We start from the raw sequence: 19,985 nt of genomic DNA on the forward strand, positions 1-19,985 counted from the left end.
GTGATCTGGAAAATCATTATGAACGAATGTTCAAACTCCTATTATTACGACAGTGAAAAGAGCTGCCTCCCTATCAAAAACCTGTGCTTTGTCCTTCTTTTCTGGTTATATGAAGACTGCATAATATAGAGTGTAAACAGAAGTTGCAAATTTGAATAATTTTTGCACACCTTTTGGAAGAAGTTTCATAGAAAGCAGTATTTTGCCAATATGATTATTATTGAAAAAACTTATTGAAAGACTCTTTGTAAAAAATTATTGTTTAGCCACTCTGCTGTTTATATTCATTCCGAGATAAAATGAAGTACTTGCACATGTTTAGAGACAAATACATTGAGTAACTTTGAATGTGTTAGTGTTTCTTGAATACACTGCAGTTTTCTCTTTCATAAAAGTGGAGGTGGAAGTGATAAAAGCAGTATTGTGCATTTTTAGAGTAAAGTGTCTCTTCTTAAGCATTGCAGTTAGTCATGCATGACTTTAAAAACTCTTTTATATTTTCATACTCAGGGAGAAGTTCAAAAAATTGATAGTAGTGTTTCCAGTGCTTGTGGATGCACTCACTACATTTGTGGTAACTTTTTCATATTAATATCTGTTTTGTTTTGTTTTTTAGAAAAAAAGACATGCAAAGAATGCAGAAGTAGGGCTGTAATCACATTCTCAAATACAAACACTCTTTTATCGTGATTTTATCGGTGTCTACCTATTTAGGCAGTTATGCTCTTTCCTGAATGCAGTCATGCGGCATGGGAGTGTGTTAGGACTGCCCATGCTTTCAGACTCAGGTACTGTCTTTCCGGTGAAAGGCGGATATGAAGCAGGCTCTGAAACTTAGTGTGAGTGCTTCTAGTCCACTAGAGATGCTAAGGAGGTGATACCTAACAACAGAAAAATAGACTTTATATCTGCCTGGCATGAAGGTAACTGCCCAGCTTTAAGATTAGACCTCTGCTCCCTTCTCTTGCTTTGTTCCCCTGCAAAGTCTAGATTTCAGTGTTGCTGCACACTGGAGTGCTTGAGGCATGCTGCAGTGCTGACTGGAGCCCAGTATGACTCCGTGAGCAAAACACAAAGCTACAGTACAACTAGAGTATTTTAATGTCCAAAAATTAATTATAAGAATAATATTTTAATTGGCAGAAAGGCTACCCTTTGTGGTGTGGAGACTAATATATATATAATGAAATTAGCGCAATGTTAAATTAATACTGTTAAAAATTAATACTGTTAAAAACTATTTTTTAAAAGAAGAACAACAGATATTTTTCACTTCCATACCAGGAAAGTTATCAATTTTATCCAGTCGTGCATTTTGTAGCATTTTCTTAAGCTGAATTATGCCCCCCCACCCCCAATGTGATAATTAAAAACATAAACCAATCAAGTATAAAACTTGTAAAACTTTCGCAGAGCATGGGACTTCGTCCTGTTTTTTTCTCCACAGTGATTCTGTTAATTTGCTTTATGAACATTTTTTTCCTCTGGTGACACTTTTTTTCTTTTGGTGCTAGAAAAGGATGATGTGTGCATCTTCCAAGACGTAACTGTACTGAATCCTGGACAGTCAGTGATTCAGTATTTAGATGGAGACCTTTGTTACACTGTACAGTGTTTACAAGAAAAAGATCAGAATACAGGATACAATGCCATGCATTTTACAGTGGTCAACTGTTCCCAGCACTGTGAAGCTGTGAGTATTCCTAAAATACAGGAATGCTTGCACATTGCAATGTGTGAGCAAAACTTTATAATTAAGATAAAAAATGATGTGAAGTTTCCTGGCAGTCCAGTTTGTTTAGCAGCAACTTGAGAACTCAAGAGTGATGACATATATTCTGTGTCTCCAACCTTATTTTAAGAGAGGTGATTTTTAGTAGCATGTGTAAACATATCCAAATTAGTCTTTATCTAGATATCTCAGATAATAGGGGGAAATATAGTGGCATGCGCTGCACCGAATATACTCTTGTTTGGGTCAATGGCGTCTGGTTATTACTGAAGCCTATGCTGCTTTGCTTCCACTGGGATTTCAGACTAATTAGGATGATGTCCAGTGACTTTAGGTTCCATCAGACTGAGCAGCCCTGAAAGCTGTCAGCTGAATTGCTGTCAGGGCTTAAGGTGGGCCTTAGGCAGATTATGTCCCTTAATTATGTATATACCTGTATGTATACACATACACACACACTTCTACCCATATGTCATTTCTCATAGTATTTTTAGTTTCAGAAATCAGCAGACTTTCATTTACTGTATGTTTAAAAAAATGATTTTTTTTTGTTTTCTTACTAGCATCAAATATATGTTCCTTCCTCCAGTCACCATACTTGCTGTGGTACCTGCCAGAATGTGTCCTGTTCTTTTCATACGGAGAATGGAACATTAATTGTGCATGAAGTAGGTGCCTCTGGACAGGGATAGAAAATAACTATAATGATACAATAAACAGAGTGGTGTAAGTCTTTTTTTAGTTGACTTACAGTACCATGAGTCTTGCTTCATGTCTCCTTACTGTTGGTAATACATTTACAGGCTATATAACTGGTATAACAGGAAGAATGTATGGTTGTTTATAGAACTGCCATTTCACAGTAGGTGAATACCTTATTTCACTTTATTGATTATAGTATATTCCACAAAGATATGTGACTGCCATCATTTACTTAAGGCTGGATGTGCTCCAGGAGCAGGACCATATGCTGTGACTTAGAGGAGTTGGAAGCCCTTTCATACTTCTGCATCCATATTGGGACTCCCATGTCCCCCTCTGCCCAGGGCCGCTCTTCTCCCCATTCTGGTTTCTACAGAAAGGAAGGGTGCACACTGAAGCAGTAGGTTCAGGATCCTGAGGGTGCATTCCCACAACCACATCCAAGGAAATTTAGATGGGACTGTAACTTGTTTCGTACTTGCTATTGCTTTCAGGGAAAAATAACCTATCAGACCTCCCCTCTATGGAGAGGTAGCTGGTAGGAAGAGAAAGGTCCTTCCCTTTGCTACGTGTGGGTGGTGGACAAGAGAGTTTCCATGCACTTCAGTAGATACTACAGCATGAAAGCACCACTTTTACACACCTACAGGGTTTTGAGAAATGGGTGAAATATTCTGTCTTTCCTGACAATGGTTCTGTTTGTATATTCAGGAAGGAAGCACTTGGAGCTCCAACTGCACAAACTACAAGTGTGCAAAGACTGCTGCAGGGGCTATGATACTGGAGTCTAGTGTTGTCTGCCCCCCTTTTAATGACACTGAGTGTACAAAGGTTTGTACTTTGGGTGAGGTGAGTAACAATAACTGATCTACCAGTATGTAGTTTGGCCTACGCTTGAAAACACACATACCTCATGCAGTTTCTTTAAAGTAAAAAAAAAAGTGGTAAGTAGAAACATGTAAGTGAGCAATTTACAAGCTTGTTTTCTGTTTTTCAGTTTACTTTTTGACTAACAAAATATCTATGAGGAGTATTGGGCCTAAATAATGATTGCTTTTAAAATATTGTTGAATTTGAATTGTGCTTGAGATTGCACTACAGAAAGTGCTAATCATTACATCTTACTTCAGTTCTGAGTAATACTTTGCCAAGTTCGTAGTGCACACACTTCAAATAAATTGGATGAAGCAGTTCAGAACTGCTGCATGGGAGCTATATTAAAAATTCCTGAAGCTGTGTGAGGATTAGAAGATGACAAACTTTATTATCTCTTAAAGTAAACTTTTGTTTGGACATAGCAAAAAGTATCTGTCATATATGAAGGGATATCTGCCAACATTATATATCTGATTCATAAATCTAAAAAGGTAAATTTGGTTTATTGGTATAAGCTAGTTCTAAGAATGTGGATGCTTCACATACACTGCATATTTTTTCCAGTTTTATTTTTAATTTTATACTTCTCTAACTTTATAATATTTTTCATAATTCTAGTTCTTGCACTTGTATACTATATATGTAGTATGCTATATAGTATATTATATTTATAGTATAAACTATAAATAATAATAAAATAGATGCATAGAGAGGGTATCATCTCTGTCTTGACTACAGATTATAAACTTAGCAGAAGTCCTATGAATCTGTTGCACTTGCTTAAAAAACCTTTATTTCTTCCAATCCTGAAGAAGGCATTCTATCCCAAATTAATGCCTTTTCTTCTTTGACTGTATGCTTGAATTTCTTCCTTGGAACCCTTTTGTCACTTTGTGTTAGAAACTTGCCTTTATAACAGTGGTCAAGATTTTAAAGAATGAAACTCCTAAAATTAACTCCCTGAATCTGTCTGACCTACTTTTGAGAGATGCCAGGTGTAGACTTGAGCTGGTAGCTAAGGAGAAAGCTCTTCTAACAGTCAGCTCAGGATCATTGAAGAACAAATATGTATTTAACAGTTTAAGTGTTCATTTAAGAAGCTCTTAAACAGCTTATTCAGTATTTTTTATGTAATGAGATAAAAATGCATGCTAGCATGACAGGATGGAAGCCTGAAAAATGTATTTTGTCTTTGTTATCATAAGAGTGCTATTTATATTCAGTGACCTGCTTGATATGCAGTTCTAGGCTATACACCAAAATTGCGGGCGCATTTATTGCTTGGACCCATTCAGATGGCAGGTGCTTACTTGCTTGCTGTCTCTCACTTGCTCCCTTGCTCTCTCTTAACTTAAAAAGGACATTTTCTTCATTGTGATATATTGTTGCTTCCTTGGTTAAAAGCAGCTTTAGAAGAAAGCAATAACAAAGTTTATTATTGTTTCAGAAGAACAGCAGAGCACATGGGTGGATCTGAAATTCTGCAATTAATACTCTCTTTCAAAAGTGTATCTATGTATAATGTTGTAAAGAGCTACCTATAAGTTACTAATTATCTGCTTGGCATGTGATCAGCATAAATGCTTTTACATCATTGGCCAAAGTACATGTATGCAAATTTCCTAACAAATATCCTAACATATCTCAGTGATACGGAACTAGATGGTAGCAGATGGCATAAAAAGATAGAAACTAAGTGGCTGATTCAAAGGAGACCAGATCAAACAAGCAATGACAGGTTCATTTTCAATGTTAAAGTCTTTAAAGAGTTTGTGAACCAAAGCTTCAGCTGATGTACATCTGTGTAACTCTCTTGATTTCAATGATACTAATTTTTATTAGTTGGACATCTTTAAAATTTGAAATAACTTGAGATAGAATTCATGCTTGCATTGTGCACAGTCTTTTTTGATATATTCTCTTTTGTTTTCCTAGAATGGAGGAACTGTGCAGACATATAGTGATGGCTGCTGCAAGACCTGTAAGTGAAGAAGGCTGCAATATGTGCTAGTTTGGCTTTGGTTTTGGAAGTCTGTGTTTTTTAACCTCAAATGCTGGGACATAAAGAAGGAAAAAGCATGCAGTCTCCCACAAATCAAACAAAATTGTTATAGTTACTTAACTACTCCTTATTAAAAGGTGTTGCTTCATTTGGCTGCTGACTTGGTGATTTTTAACACTATCCTTCTGGAGTATAACCAAATCTCTCCAAATCTCCTGAGGAACATGAAAAGTTATCTCAATTTAAATAATGAAAAGATTGTCTTTATTTCTAAGCTGACTCTAAAACATTACCTATATGATTTTTACCATAAAACATAAGGATTTTTCCCCCTAAAATTGGTTTCTTATTTGATAATATTTTGAAATAAGTCTATAAACTTACCAGTTTATTCCGTTTCACTCCTGTATATTTTCGAGGGTCAGAATACAGGAGTAAAATTTTTTTTAAATTGAAAATCGATTCTCTCCACTTCAGAAAACATATTTAAATCCAAAATGAGGAAAAGTTATTCAGAGTTAACTAAAATTGATGGTAACAACCCTTACATAAAATTAACTTTTTAATATCAGAGAATGCCTTCCCATTTTCTAAATGTGTAAATTTAAAACATAGTTCATGAATTGTGATGCAAGTTTATATAAAGGTCTAATAATTTATGCAAGTTTAAAAGCAGACTGAGAACAGTATCTGATTTTCTTTGCAGTTTTGACTAGGAAAGATTTTATTATCAAGGTATATAGTTATAATTACTTATAATAGAATATATATTATTATTTTAGTAATTAAATTAAAATTCAATTTATTATTATATACTAAATATATTATAATATTACATAAAAATAAAGCACCGCTGTGTAAAAGTAATTATGTAGGGAAAGAACTTGCTGAATGCCACAGAAATCCCTCCCCTCTTTTCCAGCCTTTTTTGTGTTCAACATCTGAGTTAAAATGTACAGGCAAATTAGTCTTTGGAATCTTTTTTTTAACAAACCTCTCATTAATAATATTGAATAGGAAGTCATAGACATATAACTATATATTGCACAGTTATTTATAAGATTCAGAAGTGCAATATATTAGCTACATATGTGTATTTGTCTTGTAAATAGTTTTGCTAATGAGGGGAAATATCCATGCTCATCAAATACAGGACAATACTCTAGTTTCCAAATTATGTAAGGCTTTGAAAGCGAACTGCAAGTATTTTTGTTCTATTATATGCAAAGCATAGAAAATAAAAGCTATTTAAATACAACAGAATACTACTTCTTTTTTTAAATGAGAATCAGTGGGGAAAAATAACACACCAGAATTGTACTAAAATATTTTTAATTGATATTCTTTATCTTATTAGCTAAGTATTGTTGAACAATATTTAACCAAATCACAAAAATTAGGTTGGCTTTATTTAAAAAATTAGCCTAAAGAATTAATGGCTACTGGTTTTCTGTTGACCAGGCAGATTCATATTCTGGCCATATTCTCTAGCCTCAGGAAAGGCATTGTTATACTTCAGAAATACTTGCTGAGGTGGCTGCTAAGAACAAAAAATACAATTATTTTATTTTTCTTTGTATTTTTGTTTTATTTTTAACTAAAAGCATGTGGCCTGTGGTGAAGCAGTTAAAAAAACTACTTAAAAATAGAGCTTGCAACACCTTGGGGTTTTAATGGGAACAAGTAATCCTTCTGAAAAAGCTTGATTCAGTGCATGCAAAGTGAGTGCATATATTTAATTCTTACCTTGCCATAGACAGACTCATTGCAAAAGTTTGGTTTACAAGGAAACATCATTCCAGTTTTGTGTTAACCAGGAGAGTAATTAAGTTTAGGTCATCTTTAGTGAGACTTGAAGCAGCTGCAGAGTTTCTAAATTTGGAAGAGTAGCAGGAAAACTTCTCATCTTTTGCTAAAAGAAAAATTGCAGTTGGCAGTGTAAGAATTAATGAAATGTCATTTATATAAAAAATGTTTATATTTCATGAGAAACTTACATTCCTAATAATTCTGCCAGGTTCTGGATTGGGTGTATTACCCTTTGCCATTAGTCCAGTAGTGTCTACTGATAGTATTAATTGTGAACCAGGTATTATTTTTAATAATGTATTTTCTTTTTTTAATAATGGTGTAAGCATTGTTTGTATATATGCTTATAGCTGTCATTACCATTAAAAGTTACCATGTAGTTAATCGTATTGGGCCTGATACTGAGAGATGCTGATCCCCTGTTGGCCTCCCAAATCAGTGGTTTTCTAAAGCCTGGGGTAGAGTTCACTGCTCAGCTGCTGTCAGAATTAGATTCATACATTTATGGTATATGCTGCTGACAGTTCTTCCTCCTTCTCTTCCTTTCTAAAATCGGTTTGAATACATGGACTTTCTGTACATAGTAGTTATAATAAGAAATAATGTTACTTTTAAAAATATCATCATGCTGAATTATTGTTACTAAGAGGTTCTAAACCTGATCCTGTGTCTCTGAAGTTAATGACTGAACTCTCTTTGCCTTAAAATAGAGCAGGAGTGTGCAATACTGCCCGGTCTCATCTTTGCAGATATGAATTTATGCTGTATTTCTTCTGTGTCACGAATAATACATTTTACAAAGTTAGGAAAATGTTGGGGGAAAAATCCCATATAACCTCAAAGTACAATCGCATGTTAATATGTACTCTTTACACCAGTAATTAATGAAGGTTACAGAACCATTGCATTATGATCATAATTCTTTGCTTTTAATAATGTGTAACTTTACAGAAACTTTGTTTCCTTACTCAAGTAAAGAGCAAGTAAAACAAGCACACCTGCTAGTGAATGCAGATCTTTCTGACAGTTGAAAATGGGAGGGAGGAAAGTATATCAACAGAGAAGTTTTTGTTAGACATCACCATCTTATACACTGAAATGTCATGTATTTCTGTATATGTGGTTTGTAGAACTACAAAGATTGTACTCTAGCTGTACTCTGAACCAAACTAATTTTTAGATACCCAATGGAGCTGGGGTTGCAGAATATGCTGCTTACTCAGAGCTCACTGATCTTATAAGAGTGCTCACCACACATTTGGGGAAAAAATGTACACCCGACCATGCAGGCATGTGCTGAAGAGAAGAGAAACTCAGCTGAATAGTGCTTATTATTTCATATGCTGAATGTCCAGAACGGCTACGTAACAAACCCAATAGCTGATTTTGATCAATAGGGAAACTAGCAGTCTGGTATGGAGTGCAACATGAAAGATTTTACATCTAATTGTTTCAGAGTTGTATTATGATTTTTATTTTGTTAAAAATGGCTTTGTACTGGATGGCTTTATTTTTCAAACACCAGAAAAAAAATCTCCCATAAATATCTCTCAGAATGTACTGGAAAATGCAATATTTCCCTAAACTCCAATGTCCATGTGCTGACTCAGTGCTACATGCTTCATGGGTGGTAAAAGCTGCACCATACTTAGGAAATATATGCATCTCTCTCTTTCAAAGCTTCCTTGAAGCTCCTCTTTCTCAGAAGATATTGCAACCTATATAATTGTATTTAAATTTTAAGCAGTCAGAATGGTGTCAAAGTTGCAGTCACACTCAGGTTGCAATCACACATGCTCACATGTCAAGTTCTGGAAATGTTCTAAAATGCAGGATCAAAATCGTGCTTACTTTCAATATTCCTATTAAATAAACAGAATTGATTCAATACCCTTAAGTCAACCCCGTCCTTCTCTTATATCCAGTCTTCCTATTAATACTATTCAAACATATACAAGCCAACTTTTTTCTAAATGCCTATTTTACGTTTATCTTGCTATAGGTGCAATTTTGAATTGTATTAATATTTTAGTATTTATAAAATCTATATAGGTTTAATGGGCCTTCATATCACAGTCAGTCTTATATATTCCAGCTATAAAATCTGTAATTTTCTACAGGAAGTATTTATTAATATGAAAGAGATTTTTTCTAAAAAATATGATCACATTATGGAAGTAACAGTTTCAGTTTGTACATTAATGAAAACAGTGTATAATTATTAAAATTATTTTAAGAGCCTTCACTTCTTAGTAATAAACAAATACAGCACAGAAAGTATATTCATTCAATATATATTTTCTGTATTTTATTAGGCAAAAAGGAAGAAAGGATTTGCCAGAAAATGACAATCAGAACAACCATAAGAAAAAGTGACTGTATAAGTCAAAGCCCGGTAAGCATAAAAACCTCCCCCAAACTATATTTCATGCTGGGCCTGCAGCATACCAAGTCAAGTGTTAAAAAGTGGATTATAGCCATCAATAAGCAATAAAAAATGCTGTCTTCTCAAAAGCAGACCTTTCACCCTAGGAATGTTATCCTACTCATAAATGGAATAAAATTAACTGTTTTTGCTCATATATTGCTGAAGGGCTGAGCCCTCCTACCTGGAAAAACATCTGGCTCCAAATGAAAAGTACACAGGCATAATTGCTTATAACTGACATAGGCACTGAACTCCTCACCATGAAATAACATCCCACTGTAAAAAAGGAGTATAAATGCTTCCATTTAAGATGTGAGGGAAACACTGTTACATTCCTCCTTAAAGACCTGTATTTGCTGAGTGTCTTCTCCTCCATATATGTGTCTCTACATGTCATAAATTCATGATCCCACTTGTTTATGGGTCCATTTAAGATATCTTGTTTCTCAGCTTCGGTATAATCCCATCTAGAACACCTCAGATATACCCAAACAGTGAATGTGCTTTTCATGTAGTACTTAAAGGAAAAGAAATTGACCCAATATATTGAGACTTCCAGAAGTCTTCTGATAAGCTTCTGCTGAAGAAACTAAATAGTCATAAAGAAAGAGGAGAGGGAAAGTATCATCACAGATCAAAAACTAGGCTAATTTCTATCCTGATAGAAGGTTGACAGTGAAATGCCTAAGGTTTAATAGTAGAAATAGGATTTCATGACGTATCTATTGAGTTTTAGAAGAAGGGCAAGTAATGATGGAACATAAATCTGTAGATGAAATTACAGTTGTTTGCTGTAGCTAGGACCACAGTGTGCTTCATAGTTACTTCAAAAACTAGGTGAAAGGGCAGCAATATGACAAAATAAAGGATGATATTCACTGAAGCAAAATACATTTAAAAAAAAGTAGTCAAACTTTATAGGGTTTATTTTTTAAGTATTTGAAAAGGACCTTGCCCTTGCAAGCATCTCCATGAAAACCTCTGTTGAATACTCTCCTACAGGCAGAAAGGCTAACTAAGAGTTACGATGTCTGGGGAATAGGGTAGACAATGATAACAAACCTGTTCTAATGCCTCTTACGAGCCAATGGTGCAGTACTACTGAGATCACTTTGTGCAGCTGTGGTCCCTCTATGCTACTGCAGAACTGGAAAGGGTTCAGAGAAGAGCAACAAGAATGTTAAACAGGTCATTCCATGAATAACACAACAAATGCAGCCTTGTTTCTTATGACCTTGTATCATGTATTCTTTATCCTTCCTTCTTCTACCCACCTTCCAAATAATGTCCTATCCCTATCTGTATTACAATCCCCTTTCCTCAATATTTTCTTGTTCCCCATCTCCCTTACAGCTGCCCATCCTTCCCACAGTCCAGACTCCCTTACTCTTCACTCAGAAGTATCTACAGTTTTTCATGTCCACAAATTTTCTACTCATATCCTTAGCTCCACTTATTTCCCTCTCCTGCTGTCACATCCTGATATCACATGGCACCTCATTTCCTCACACAACTTTAGCCTACCAAATGCCAGTATCTGCTAAAACTGATGTGTTAACTGTATGTGTTGTTTGGCCAGACTACTGCTGTATATCTTTGGATAGGGCTGAATATGATTATATTTAATTAATAATTGAGATTATTAATGCTTTGGACAAGGTATTAATAGAGTCTTTCTTCTTTTCCTGTCAAATGTCATGAAAGCTGTAAGAGTTAGTGTTTTTTAGACTGTAATTTTGATCAAATTTGTTTGGAAATGGCCCCTTGGTTTAAAAAGTATTTGTATGGGGTGGAACAGAGCATCATTCATAGGCCTCACTTCCATAAGAAATCAGGCTAAAAAATTATTCCCCAAAGTACTAGATCTAGTATGGCAATTCCTAAATTCTCAGCATGTCAATGGCTGCTTAAGGTTTAATTAAAATGTATTAATTTATTTTCTGTTACAAAATCAGCTAAAAATCTCTTCACATAATGTAGTAGTGAGTGAAAGCCTGGCTCTACTGAAGTCTAGAGCATGAATAATTTTATACCCAATCTTCCCCCTTGCCAGTTCAGTACTACGTTGTCTACATTTTAGATGCATTTGTTACAGTGATAACACAGATAATATTGGTGTGCTCTTTGCCATGAGCAGTATAAGAAAGGGGAAAGCTTTTGTGCTAACATGCTTTCCCTCTTGAAACTTCAATGAGAACAGCTGACTTTCCCTCATTTTGTTTAGAATCATGTAACTTTTCAGCAGTGAACATGAAAAGAACATGATTTTAGCTACATTAAAAGTTATTCATTTGTAAAAGTAAGGATTTATTTTTGGTATCCACAGCACAAAATTTTGCTCAAGATTAAGATAAAATACATGACTAATCAACACTCCCCTGTTCAAATAAACTTTATTAAAAATGTGTCTACACTTAGTAAGAATGAATTTTAGAAGATAAAATAACTTTTAAAACCAGAGTCCTTTCCAAATGTTACAATGGATTCTAATTACAAAGAATTTTGAAATGTTGTATCTTGAAAACAAAACCTGAAATGCCTAACTTGAGTTCTTCTTTTACTAACAGATAAATGTGGCTTCTTGTGATGGAAAATGCCCGTCTGCAACAATTTTTAATGTCAATATTGATAGCCATTTAAGATTCTGTAAATGTTGTCGAGAAAATGGAACGCGTAATCTGACAGTGCCACTATACTGCTCAGGAAATGGCACTGAAATCATGTATGTCATTCAAGAGCCTATAGACTGCTCATGCCAATGGAACTGAACACGGATGCGTATGCGATTTTGTCCTAAGAATTAAAATGAGTTTCTTTTCACCAGACTGTATTTTTGGTCCTTGGATGGATACAGTACTCTGTGGGAAAAAAAAGATCATCAATTATATTCATAATGTAACCTTTCACAAATTTAGTAGAGGTTATATTGTTCTACAAATTTTCTTTTTAAATATTGACATATGTAGAAAAAAGTACATAAATCCTTTTGAACCAGGTATAATTTAGTCATCATTTACTTCTGTCCAGTGGCTTTCAGATGTGCTGCTGAAAGCTGGTTAATGCCAGTGTTGCCAGTGCTTTCAAATTTTGGATTGTGGTTACCTGTCAAAGTTCAGAAATTCTCAGTAGTTCTTTTACTTAGAAACTTTCAATTGAGGACCATCTTTGGAATTAATGTTTAAGAGAAAGACTCATATTGTGTTTTTGAGAACTACTGGATTCATTTATCAAAAAAATAGAGTTGGTTGAACTGAAACATTTTTATCTTGCTGAAAAGCCTATCTTTTGACCTTATGATGTTGTCAGACTTGAGTCTGCTTAAACTGGAAGTCACTGTGAAACATGATTGTAGTCTGTAAGCACCTTTAGTAAATCTCCAGAACATATAGTAGAATAATAATAAAGTTTTTAAATCTTTGATATTTACTTATTTTTGTTATTTATGTTATAAATATGAAGCATTGTTAGGCAAAGGCTGAAGAGTTCAGGCTTTTGTGCCTTTATTGCAAATATCTAAAAGTTGTGTCTGTTACGAAGGGTTCTATTTTATATACATTTTTCAGTTTTTACAAATAAGAAGTTGGCTATTAGCTGTAGAATAAGATTCTGTCTATGTATGTATTTATTTATTAAAAAAGCAAGGGAGTGCACGTTTAACTGTTCATAGTGGGTTTCACCCCTTACTTAATAGTTTTAAATTTTATGTTCAATGTATTTTAATTAAATACTTTTTTTGAATACTGAGAATTGGACAATTGAATGAATCTACAGCTCATAATTCTTGAGCCCGCAAAAAAAATTCTATTTTAGATATATGTTTTGAAGGGCATAGGTGAGCTAGGCATGTACAATCAGGCTGTGAATGTCCATGATTCAGCATTTTAAGTTGAATATGCTCTCCCTTGTATTAATCGTACTACATAATATTATCTTCAAAACTACAGATACAATTTTATGCTTGTTTTTAGACTATTTTGCTTTATAAACTCACTGAATGAAACTTGGTTTAAATAAAGACAGTGGGATTTTTGCCATTGACCTCAGTGGGGCTAGTATTTTCTTTGTCATGTAAGTTATTTTGAAATTAAAATTCTTGTCTAAAGGTCTGAGAACTTTTTCAGCAAAACTTTTAGTTCAAGCTGTTAGCATTTAATTACAAAGAGGCTGAATTATTATATTGTTTTATACAATGAAGAACAGTCAATATAAGATGAAAAATAATTTAAAACCTAAGGCCGTTTTGCTATTTCCTGATGAATCTTTAAACTTTTGCTGTATTCATTTTGATGGATTATGAAGAAAAATAGTACATACATTGAAATCTGTCTTTACTAACAACACTGTCACCTATTCATCATCTCTATGAAAAACAGTGATTCGGTTTAAGAATTAAAGAACAATCTGTTATATTATCAGTAAAATATTTAACCATTATAAAGAAATAGGGATCACCTAGTGATGAAGTGCTGCTTTGATAAAGTATGTGCCTCATTTGCACACTGTTATGATTTGTATGGCAGATATTTCAAGATGTTATATATTAGAGCCTAGAACCAAAATATTCTTTGATATTGCTGTAGGAATATGTGTACAGAAACTTTTTTATACAGGCCAAATGTGGAAATTTAATCATAGTCATAGCCATAAAGTTTGAGTAATAGTATAGCAAATGAAAGGGACAACTATTCAAAGAAAAGTAGATCCTTAGGACCTTTTGATTTATAAGCATAGAGCTAGGAATCCTGTATTTATGTCAAGAGAGGATGGGACAAAACTTCTTAATGAGTTTTGCATATGAGAAATTAATTCAGGAAGATTCTACAAGCTAGTGTTTTTATATATAGTAACAACACTTGAGGAGTTTCAGCTGAATGCAATGCTTATTGTAAACAAAGTGTTTTTGTAAGATTTAGAGGTGTATCTGTAAGTAAAGAGAAATTAATAAACATTATTTTGAAGAATTATATGCATGCTGATAAATCAGTGTTGATGTGTTTAATTTACCTATGCCACTAAGGATGAACTATAATGCAGAATCTTAAATTACCCAGGAATTACAGGCATATAAGCTTTAAATTAGCTCCATGATAACATGTAATAGGAAAAAATCTATTAAAAGATTTTGCCCTGTTACACAATTTGGTTTAAGTGCAACAATCAATGGGAACTGGGTCAGGATCCTCCATAAAGCCTACAGCAAAATCTTATATTTCCAGTGGAGCTGGAGCTGGTCTAAGAGTGCCTTTCATTTTACAATTGAAGTTCAAATTCTGACTTCTTTGGCTTGGTCAGAAAGTGAACATCCATTAAACTTTGTGAATCATTTTCTGGACAGTCATCGACCCACACTACCTCCATGAAGATAAAACTGGCATAATGCGGTATGTTTTATGTGAACTAACCGTTGCAAGCCTTGGTGCAGATACAAGGTTTAAGTGCACCTGCAGTGTGGCAAGAATGTTCTGCTCCAAATATTTCCTCCATCTATAATTAAAATATATAGATGCCGTTCCATGGTTATGTCTAGGCTCTTCTGGGGCATTCTTGCCCCAGTTCCCCACCCTGGAATTATGCATAACCCTGTCTGTGCAGGCATCTCGTGAGCTGGTTTTGAAAGCTGAACCAATTCAAAGCTAACCTAGTAAAACAACAAAATTAATTACTTCATTATTGACTAAGAGAGCGTTACTGCCTGTGAGGTTCCCTCCCTTCTACTCCCTCAGAAACTAAGACTCAAATAATTTCTACTCCCTTAAAAAAAGGCTGGGAATGCATGCCTCTCCCTAACTCCCACACTTCCAGCAGAAGATGCAAGGAACTGGAGAGAAACTGCCTGCATGATCTGGTGTAAGCCTTGTGCTGTTGTCCTGACTAGGCATGTCCTTTGCCCCATTCATAATTTGTTGCAACTCTCCTTCATCCCTAGATTTTTGCTGTCCTGTTCTCCTAGTTGTGCTTGCAAATGGAATTCTACAATTTAAATGCTTACCCATAAAACTATGTAGGTTTTTTTTTTAGGGATTTAGGTAAATGTATTTCAGTACTTGAAATTAGACTGTAGGTGAATATGCCTCTACTGATTAATAAGGCTTTGCCCATATTATTTATAATATTTGGCTCTTCTAATTCCATTGCCTTCCCACGTCATTTGTAATTAAGACCAATTTTTGCTCCACTATACAATTAGAATTTGAAGCATAGCTTTTAATATCGAGTTTAAGCAATAAAATCCAATGCCTGGAGTATAGCTATACAGACAGCTGATATTCTGATTTTTAACTGTCTGTATCCTAAAAATTGTAAGTAAAACTTAATCGATTTGCATGATTGATTGCCTTTCCACACTGCAGGCAGGCAACTTCCCAAATACATGTGCCTGTGTAACACTGGTGAAAAAGTTGGTTCCACTGCAGTGCTTTGTTGCCAATTTCTTCTGAGAGCAGGATGAGGCATGAAAGATTTTGTTTAAACATAGTTACAAGCAAAAAAAAAAAAAAAAAAATCCCTAAAAGAGAGAGGGGATTTACAAGAAAATGCTCCAATGTGACACATGGTCAGTGTCCTGTTCACAGTGCTAAGCAGTCACAGAATGCTGCTTCAGATGTGACTCTTTTCCCCTTTCTTTCACACTCAGTTCTCTCTGACACAACTCCTTTTTTTTTTCTTGGCATTATGTACTGCTGCTAAAATCAGCCTACAAAGTCTGGATATATTTTTATTATGCATTGGTTTCATATAACTCTTTCCATCTCTTTTTTCCTTTCTCCTTTTATAAGAATTTAAAGGACAAACCCAATTTCCAAATACAGAGGTTAGTCTTTGTGCAAAAACTTATTGCCAGATAAATGTAGGTACCAGTCAGGGATACTGTGGCAGTGGGAAACATTGACTTAAACTGAGTTTTTCAAGTTCTATCCCATCAAACCCTTTTCCAGAGGTTGAGCTTGAGGTTATGCTGCTGGTGTAATCATGTACTTGTTTACTACATAATAGTCTCACAGATGTATGTTCTGGTGGAGGAGACAAAACATAAATGAGTTGTAGCACTCATTTATGGCTATAGCAGTATAGCCAGCATAGAGGGGCAGCATGGAAGCTAGGAAATGCACAGGAAGTTTTAAATGTAGAGTGGGAAATTGGTACTATTTTCTCCAGCTTAGGCTGGATTTCACACTCCCAGCCATTCTGGGGAGTATATTTTCAAAAAATATTCACAAAATGGAAGATCTTCAGAATCATATATTCCAACACTTAGCATGAATGCAAGAGAAAAAAAGGCTATTATGGAGGAAAGATCATGAGGGAAAGAGTTTGTACGTAACATTGGATACTAAGTTTTCTATTACTCTATCCTCTCTTTAAAGGCAAAGTGGAATGTACAAGGAAACTGGAAAAATTATCTATCCATTATCATTAACAAGTTGCCACAATTTGGGGAAGATGAGCATATTCAGATCTGGAGAACAATGAACTCCAGCAACTGCAAATATGATTCATGTACTAATTCTTCACAGCTACGTACTGACCATTTTCGAACTGCTTTTTTTGCCTGTTTCCAAGAGTAATTCTACATATAGACCATTGAGGTGGTCATAAGTCTACTGAAATCAGTGGTAAAAGATTCCTTAAGATCAGAGAGAAGAGAATATTACTCAAAGGAGATAATCTGAAAAAAATCTTTTACACATGTAGTTTCTACTTTCACAAGCAGTTTTTGGATGGAGAATGGAGGGAACTTAAAGAGCTTCTTTTCTACTGGTTTTGTATTCTGGGGTAAGCCAGTAGTGAATGATGTTAAAACTTAATCCCTAGAAATGCTGAATAAAAAGAAAATGGTTATGTTTTGGGGAGTGTTCCTTTGACTAAGGTGGAATGTGCTACAGAATTTAATGAAGTTAAAAAAGACTCCTGCTGTTGTCTGAAAAATCAATCCTTTAATAAAGCCTTCTTTTGTGCTTGGTGATTACAGAAGTGCTCTGAAAAAAAACCCAAGTTTGTGGCGCTTTGTAAAATAGCCGAATATGCAGCAGCTTACTTGGCGCATGTGTAGTTAAAATAGCATTCTGGTGCTACTAGTGCATTGTGTGTGTGTGCGCGCATTTCTCAGAGAAAGACTGGCTCAATGTTTTGAGAGCATCACAGCAACTTCTGAGTTTCTATGGTTTTCCTGTTTGAGAGAGAGAACTTGAGTAATGTAAAAGCTCAAAAATGGTAGTTTACTGCTGAGATTCAGCTTGGTTGTTTATTTTAAGTTCTAAATAAAGTCCAACTAAAAATCGTATTCCTCATTCCATAATGCAAATTTCAGTTGCATACAGCTTTTAGAAAAATAGGGAACAACCCACTGAAGAAAAATAAACTCTCTCCAGACAAAAATAATATATTAATTATATTACATGTCGACAGCACCTAAAAAAATACACTATTAAGAACGTCATGAGTGTTGCTAATTTTTATGATGCATATATACAACGGTGCTAATTTTTGTTCTGTGATTACTTTGTCTGGAGATAATTTATAAACAATGTTTATCAGCTTATTAAACTGATTTAATTTCAGAGGACACACAGGAAAATTAAATTTCTATTAAGAATCTTGATTTTGGGAAAGGTTAGGGCACTGGGAAGTATATTGTGAGTTTATTCCTGAATCACTGCTTCAAATCTGGCCAAGGGCTGATGTCACCAGCAGTTTTTGTCTGAGCAAATGTTCAAGCAGCCGTATGGTAAGATAAATTAGCGGTCCTAGTGCTGTTTATTCTTGACCGTCAGTCCTCGTGTTGTCTATACTTTGTTTATAGATGCTTGCACTGGCAACCTTGCTCAAAATCTTTGTGCAGAGGCTAACAGCTTGGTAAGAAGAGTCGGAGCCTAATTCTGCCCCAAGGAGGTTAATGAGGATCTTCCCAGTGACTCCAGCTGCAACAGGGCTCCAATGTCTCTTTCTCCTCTAGGGCTAATCTCGCTTTTTTATTATGGTTAGGATGGTGTAGGAAACTTGTGTAATGTCAAGGAGCAACTGTATGGGTTCTGAAATCAACTTTACTCCAAAGTGGTCTGATTTAGCCTTTTTCACATAAAATTTAGAATTTAAAAATGTCTACTGAGTCTAGCTAGTTTAAAGATACAAGGCAGTAATTTCTGCTAGTTGCTTTGATTATATTTGTTGCTAAGATTTTTTCACAGATACACTTTGCAAATCCATTATGCCTAACTGGAAAGTATTCTCTTAAAGCAAGTCAAAGCCAGTATTCTGGGGAGCAACTTTCTTATTTTGTACAGATTTATTTTAAAAAGCCCCAAACACATTGCTCTAGAAGGTTTTTTAAATTATATATATATATATATATATATATATATGAACATCTGCTTGTCATGAATTTGAAACAGGCTCACATTCAATCCCAGTAGGATAATACAACCCTAAAATCGAGTAATTGAGTTCATTAGTTGGAATCGTTCTATTACAGCCGCCATCAGCCTCCAGGGCGAAGCCGCAGGGACCCGAGGGCGTCGCTGCCCATCAGGGAGCGGGAAACAAGGGCAAAGCGCCAGCGCCCAAGGAGAGAGGGAGGACGCCGAGCTCTCCCTCAGGGTAACGCGCCACTCGGGGGCGGACAGGGCCCTGGTCTGGGGGAACGGGGGCGGCAGGCTCCGCTCCGGCATGGCGCCGCCTGCGCCCGGCCCTTGCCTCGCTGCTGTGCAGCGCGCGGCGGCGGCGGCGCGCGCAGCCGTTACCCGCCGCGGAGCCCTTGCCGCCGAGCCGTTACCCCCCCCCGCGGGGAGGGCGCTTGAGGGATGGCTGCCGCCTCCCGCCGCAGGAGGCCCCCACTTACTCCGGTGGCTTTAAGCCGTGTAACGGCGCGCTGGCCCTAATGCTTCCTCAGTATGCTGTCGTTAGGTGGAGAGTATTTTAAAGCGTCTGTGGTGCGCTCGTGGTTTGGGGTCTGCAATCGTGAAGAACTGCTGGGAGAAAACGGTGGCATTTCTTTATTCCGCCTGCAGCGCTCCCGTTTTCATGGTGTTCTAAAATTTCTCGTGGAAGTTGTGTGTTAGGGTTACTAATCAGAAATTTTAAGTGTCATCTAATCAGAAGGTGGTGTGTGAATTAAGAAATGTATGGGCTCTGCTTTTATCTTTAGAAGTAAAATTTTGTAGTTTCCACAAACAGTTTTATGTAATTCCCAGTGACATACTAGCAGGTATCTGTCTTTTGGTGAACAAATTTAACAGAAATTGTCATGAATTTATAATGCTCACATGTTTTTATTCCTTTTGGTACTTTCAGACATCAATGTAAAAGCATTTATAGCTTATTAATATGCATAGAATTATGCATTTCCTAGAAACAAAATCTATTAATAGGCTATGCAGGTGTGCTCAGTATTTCCACTGAACACTGTTGTAAGGGTAACAAGCTTATGTGGACCACTGATG

At 35.6% G+C, this 19,985-nt stretch overlaps 1 protein-coding gene across 1 annotated transcript in view; it reads left to right on the forward strand.

Moving 5' to 3' along the window:
* Window positions 1-14,510, forward strand: part of OTOGL (otogelin like) — a 99,328-nt gene extending 84,818 nt beyond the window's left edge. The window contains exons 51-58 of the mRNA XM_064509552.1: window positions 511-574; window positions 1,515-1,693; window positions 2,296-2,400; window positions 3,146-3,265; window positions 5,246-5,291; window positions 7,330-7,401; window positions 9,437-9,516; window positions 12,117-14,510. Coding sequence (XP_064365622.1) covers window positions 511-574; window positions 1,515-1,693; window positions 2,296-2,400; window positions 3,146-3,265; window positions 5,246-5,291; window positions 7,330-7,401; window positions 9,437-9,516; window positions 12,117-12,317 — 867 coding nt within the window. The 3' untranslated portion in view covers window positions 12,318-14,510. The remainder of the gene's footprint in view (window positions 1-510; window positions 575-1,514; window positions 1,694-2,295; window positions 2,401-3,145; window positions 3,266-5,245; window positions 5,292-7,329; window positions 7,402-9,436; window positions 9,517-12,116) is intronic.
* The last annotated feature ends 5,475 nt before the right edge of the window (window positions 14,511-19,985 follow it).

The sequence above is a fragment of the Dromaius novaehollandiae genome, chromosome 1, assembly GCF_036370855.1.
Source record: "Dromaius novaehollandiae isolate bDroNov1 chromosome 1, bDroNov1.hap1, whole genome shotgun sequence".
Classification (NCBI taxonomy): Eukaryota; Metazoa; Chordata; class Aves; order Casuariiformes; family Dromaiidae; genus Dromaius; species Dromaius novaehollandiae.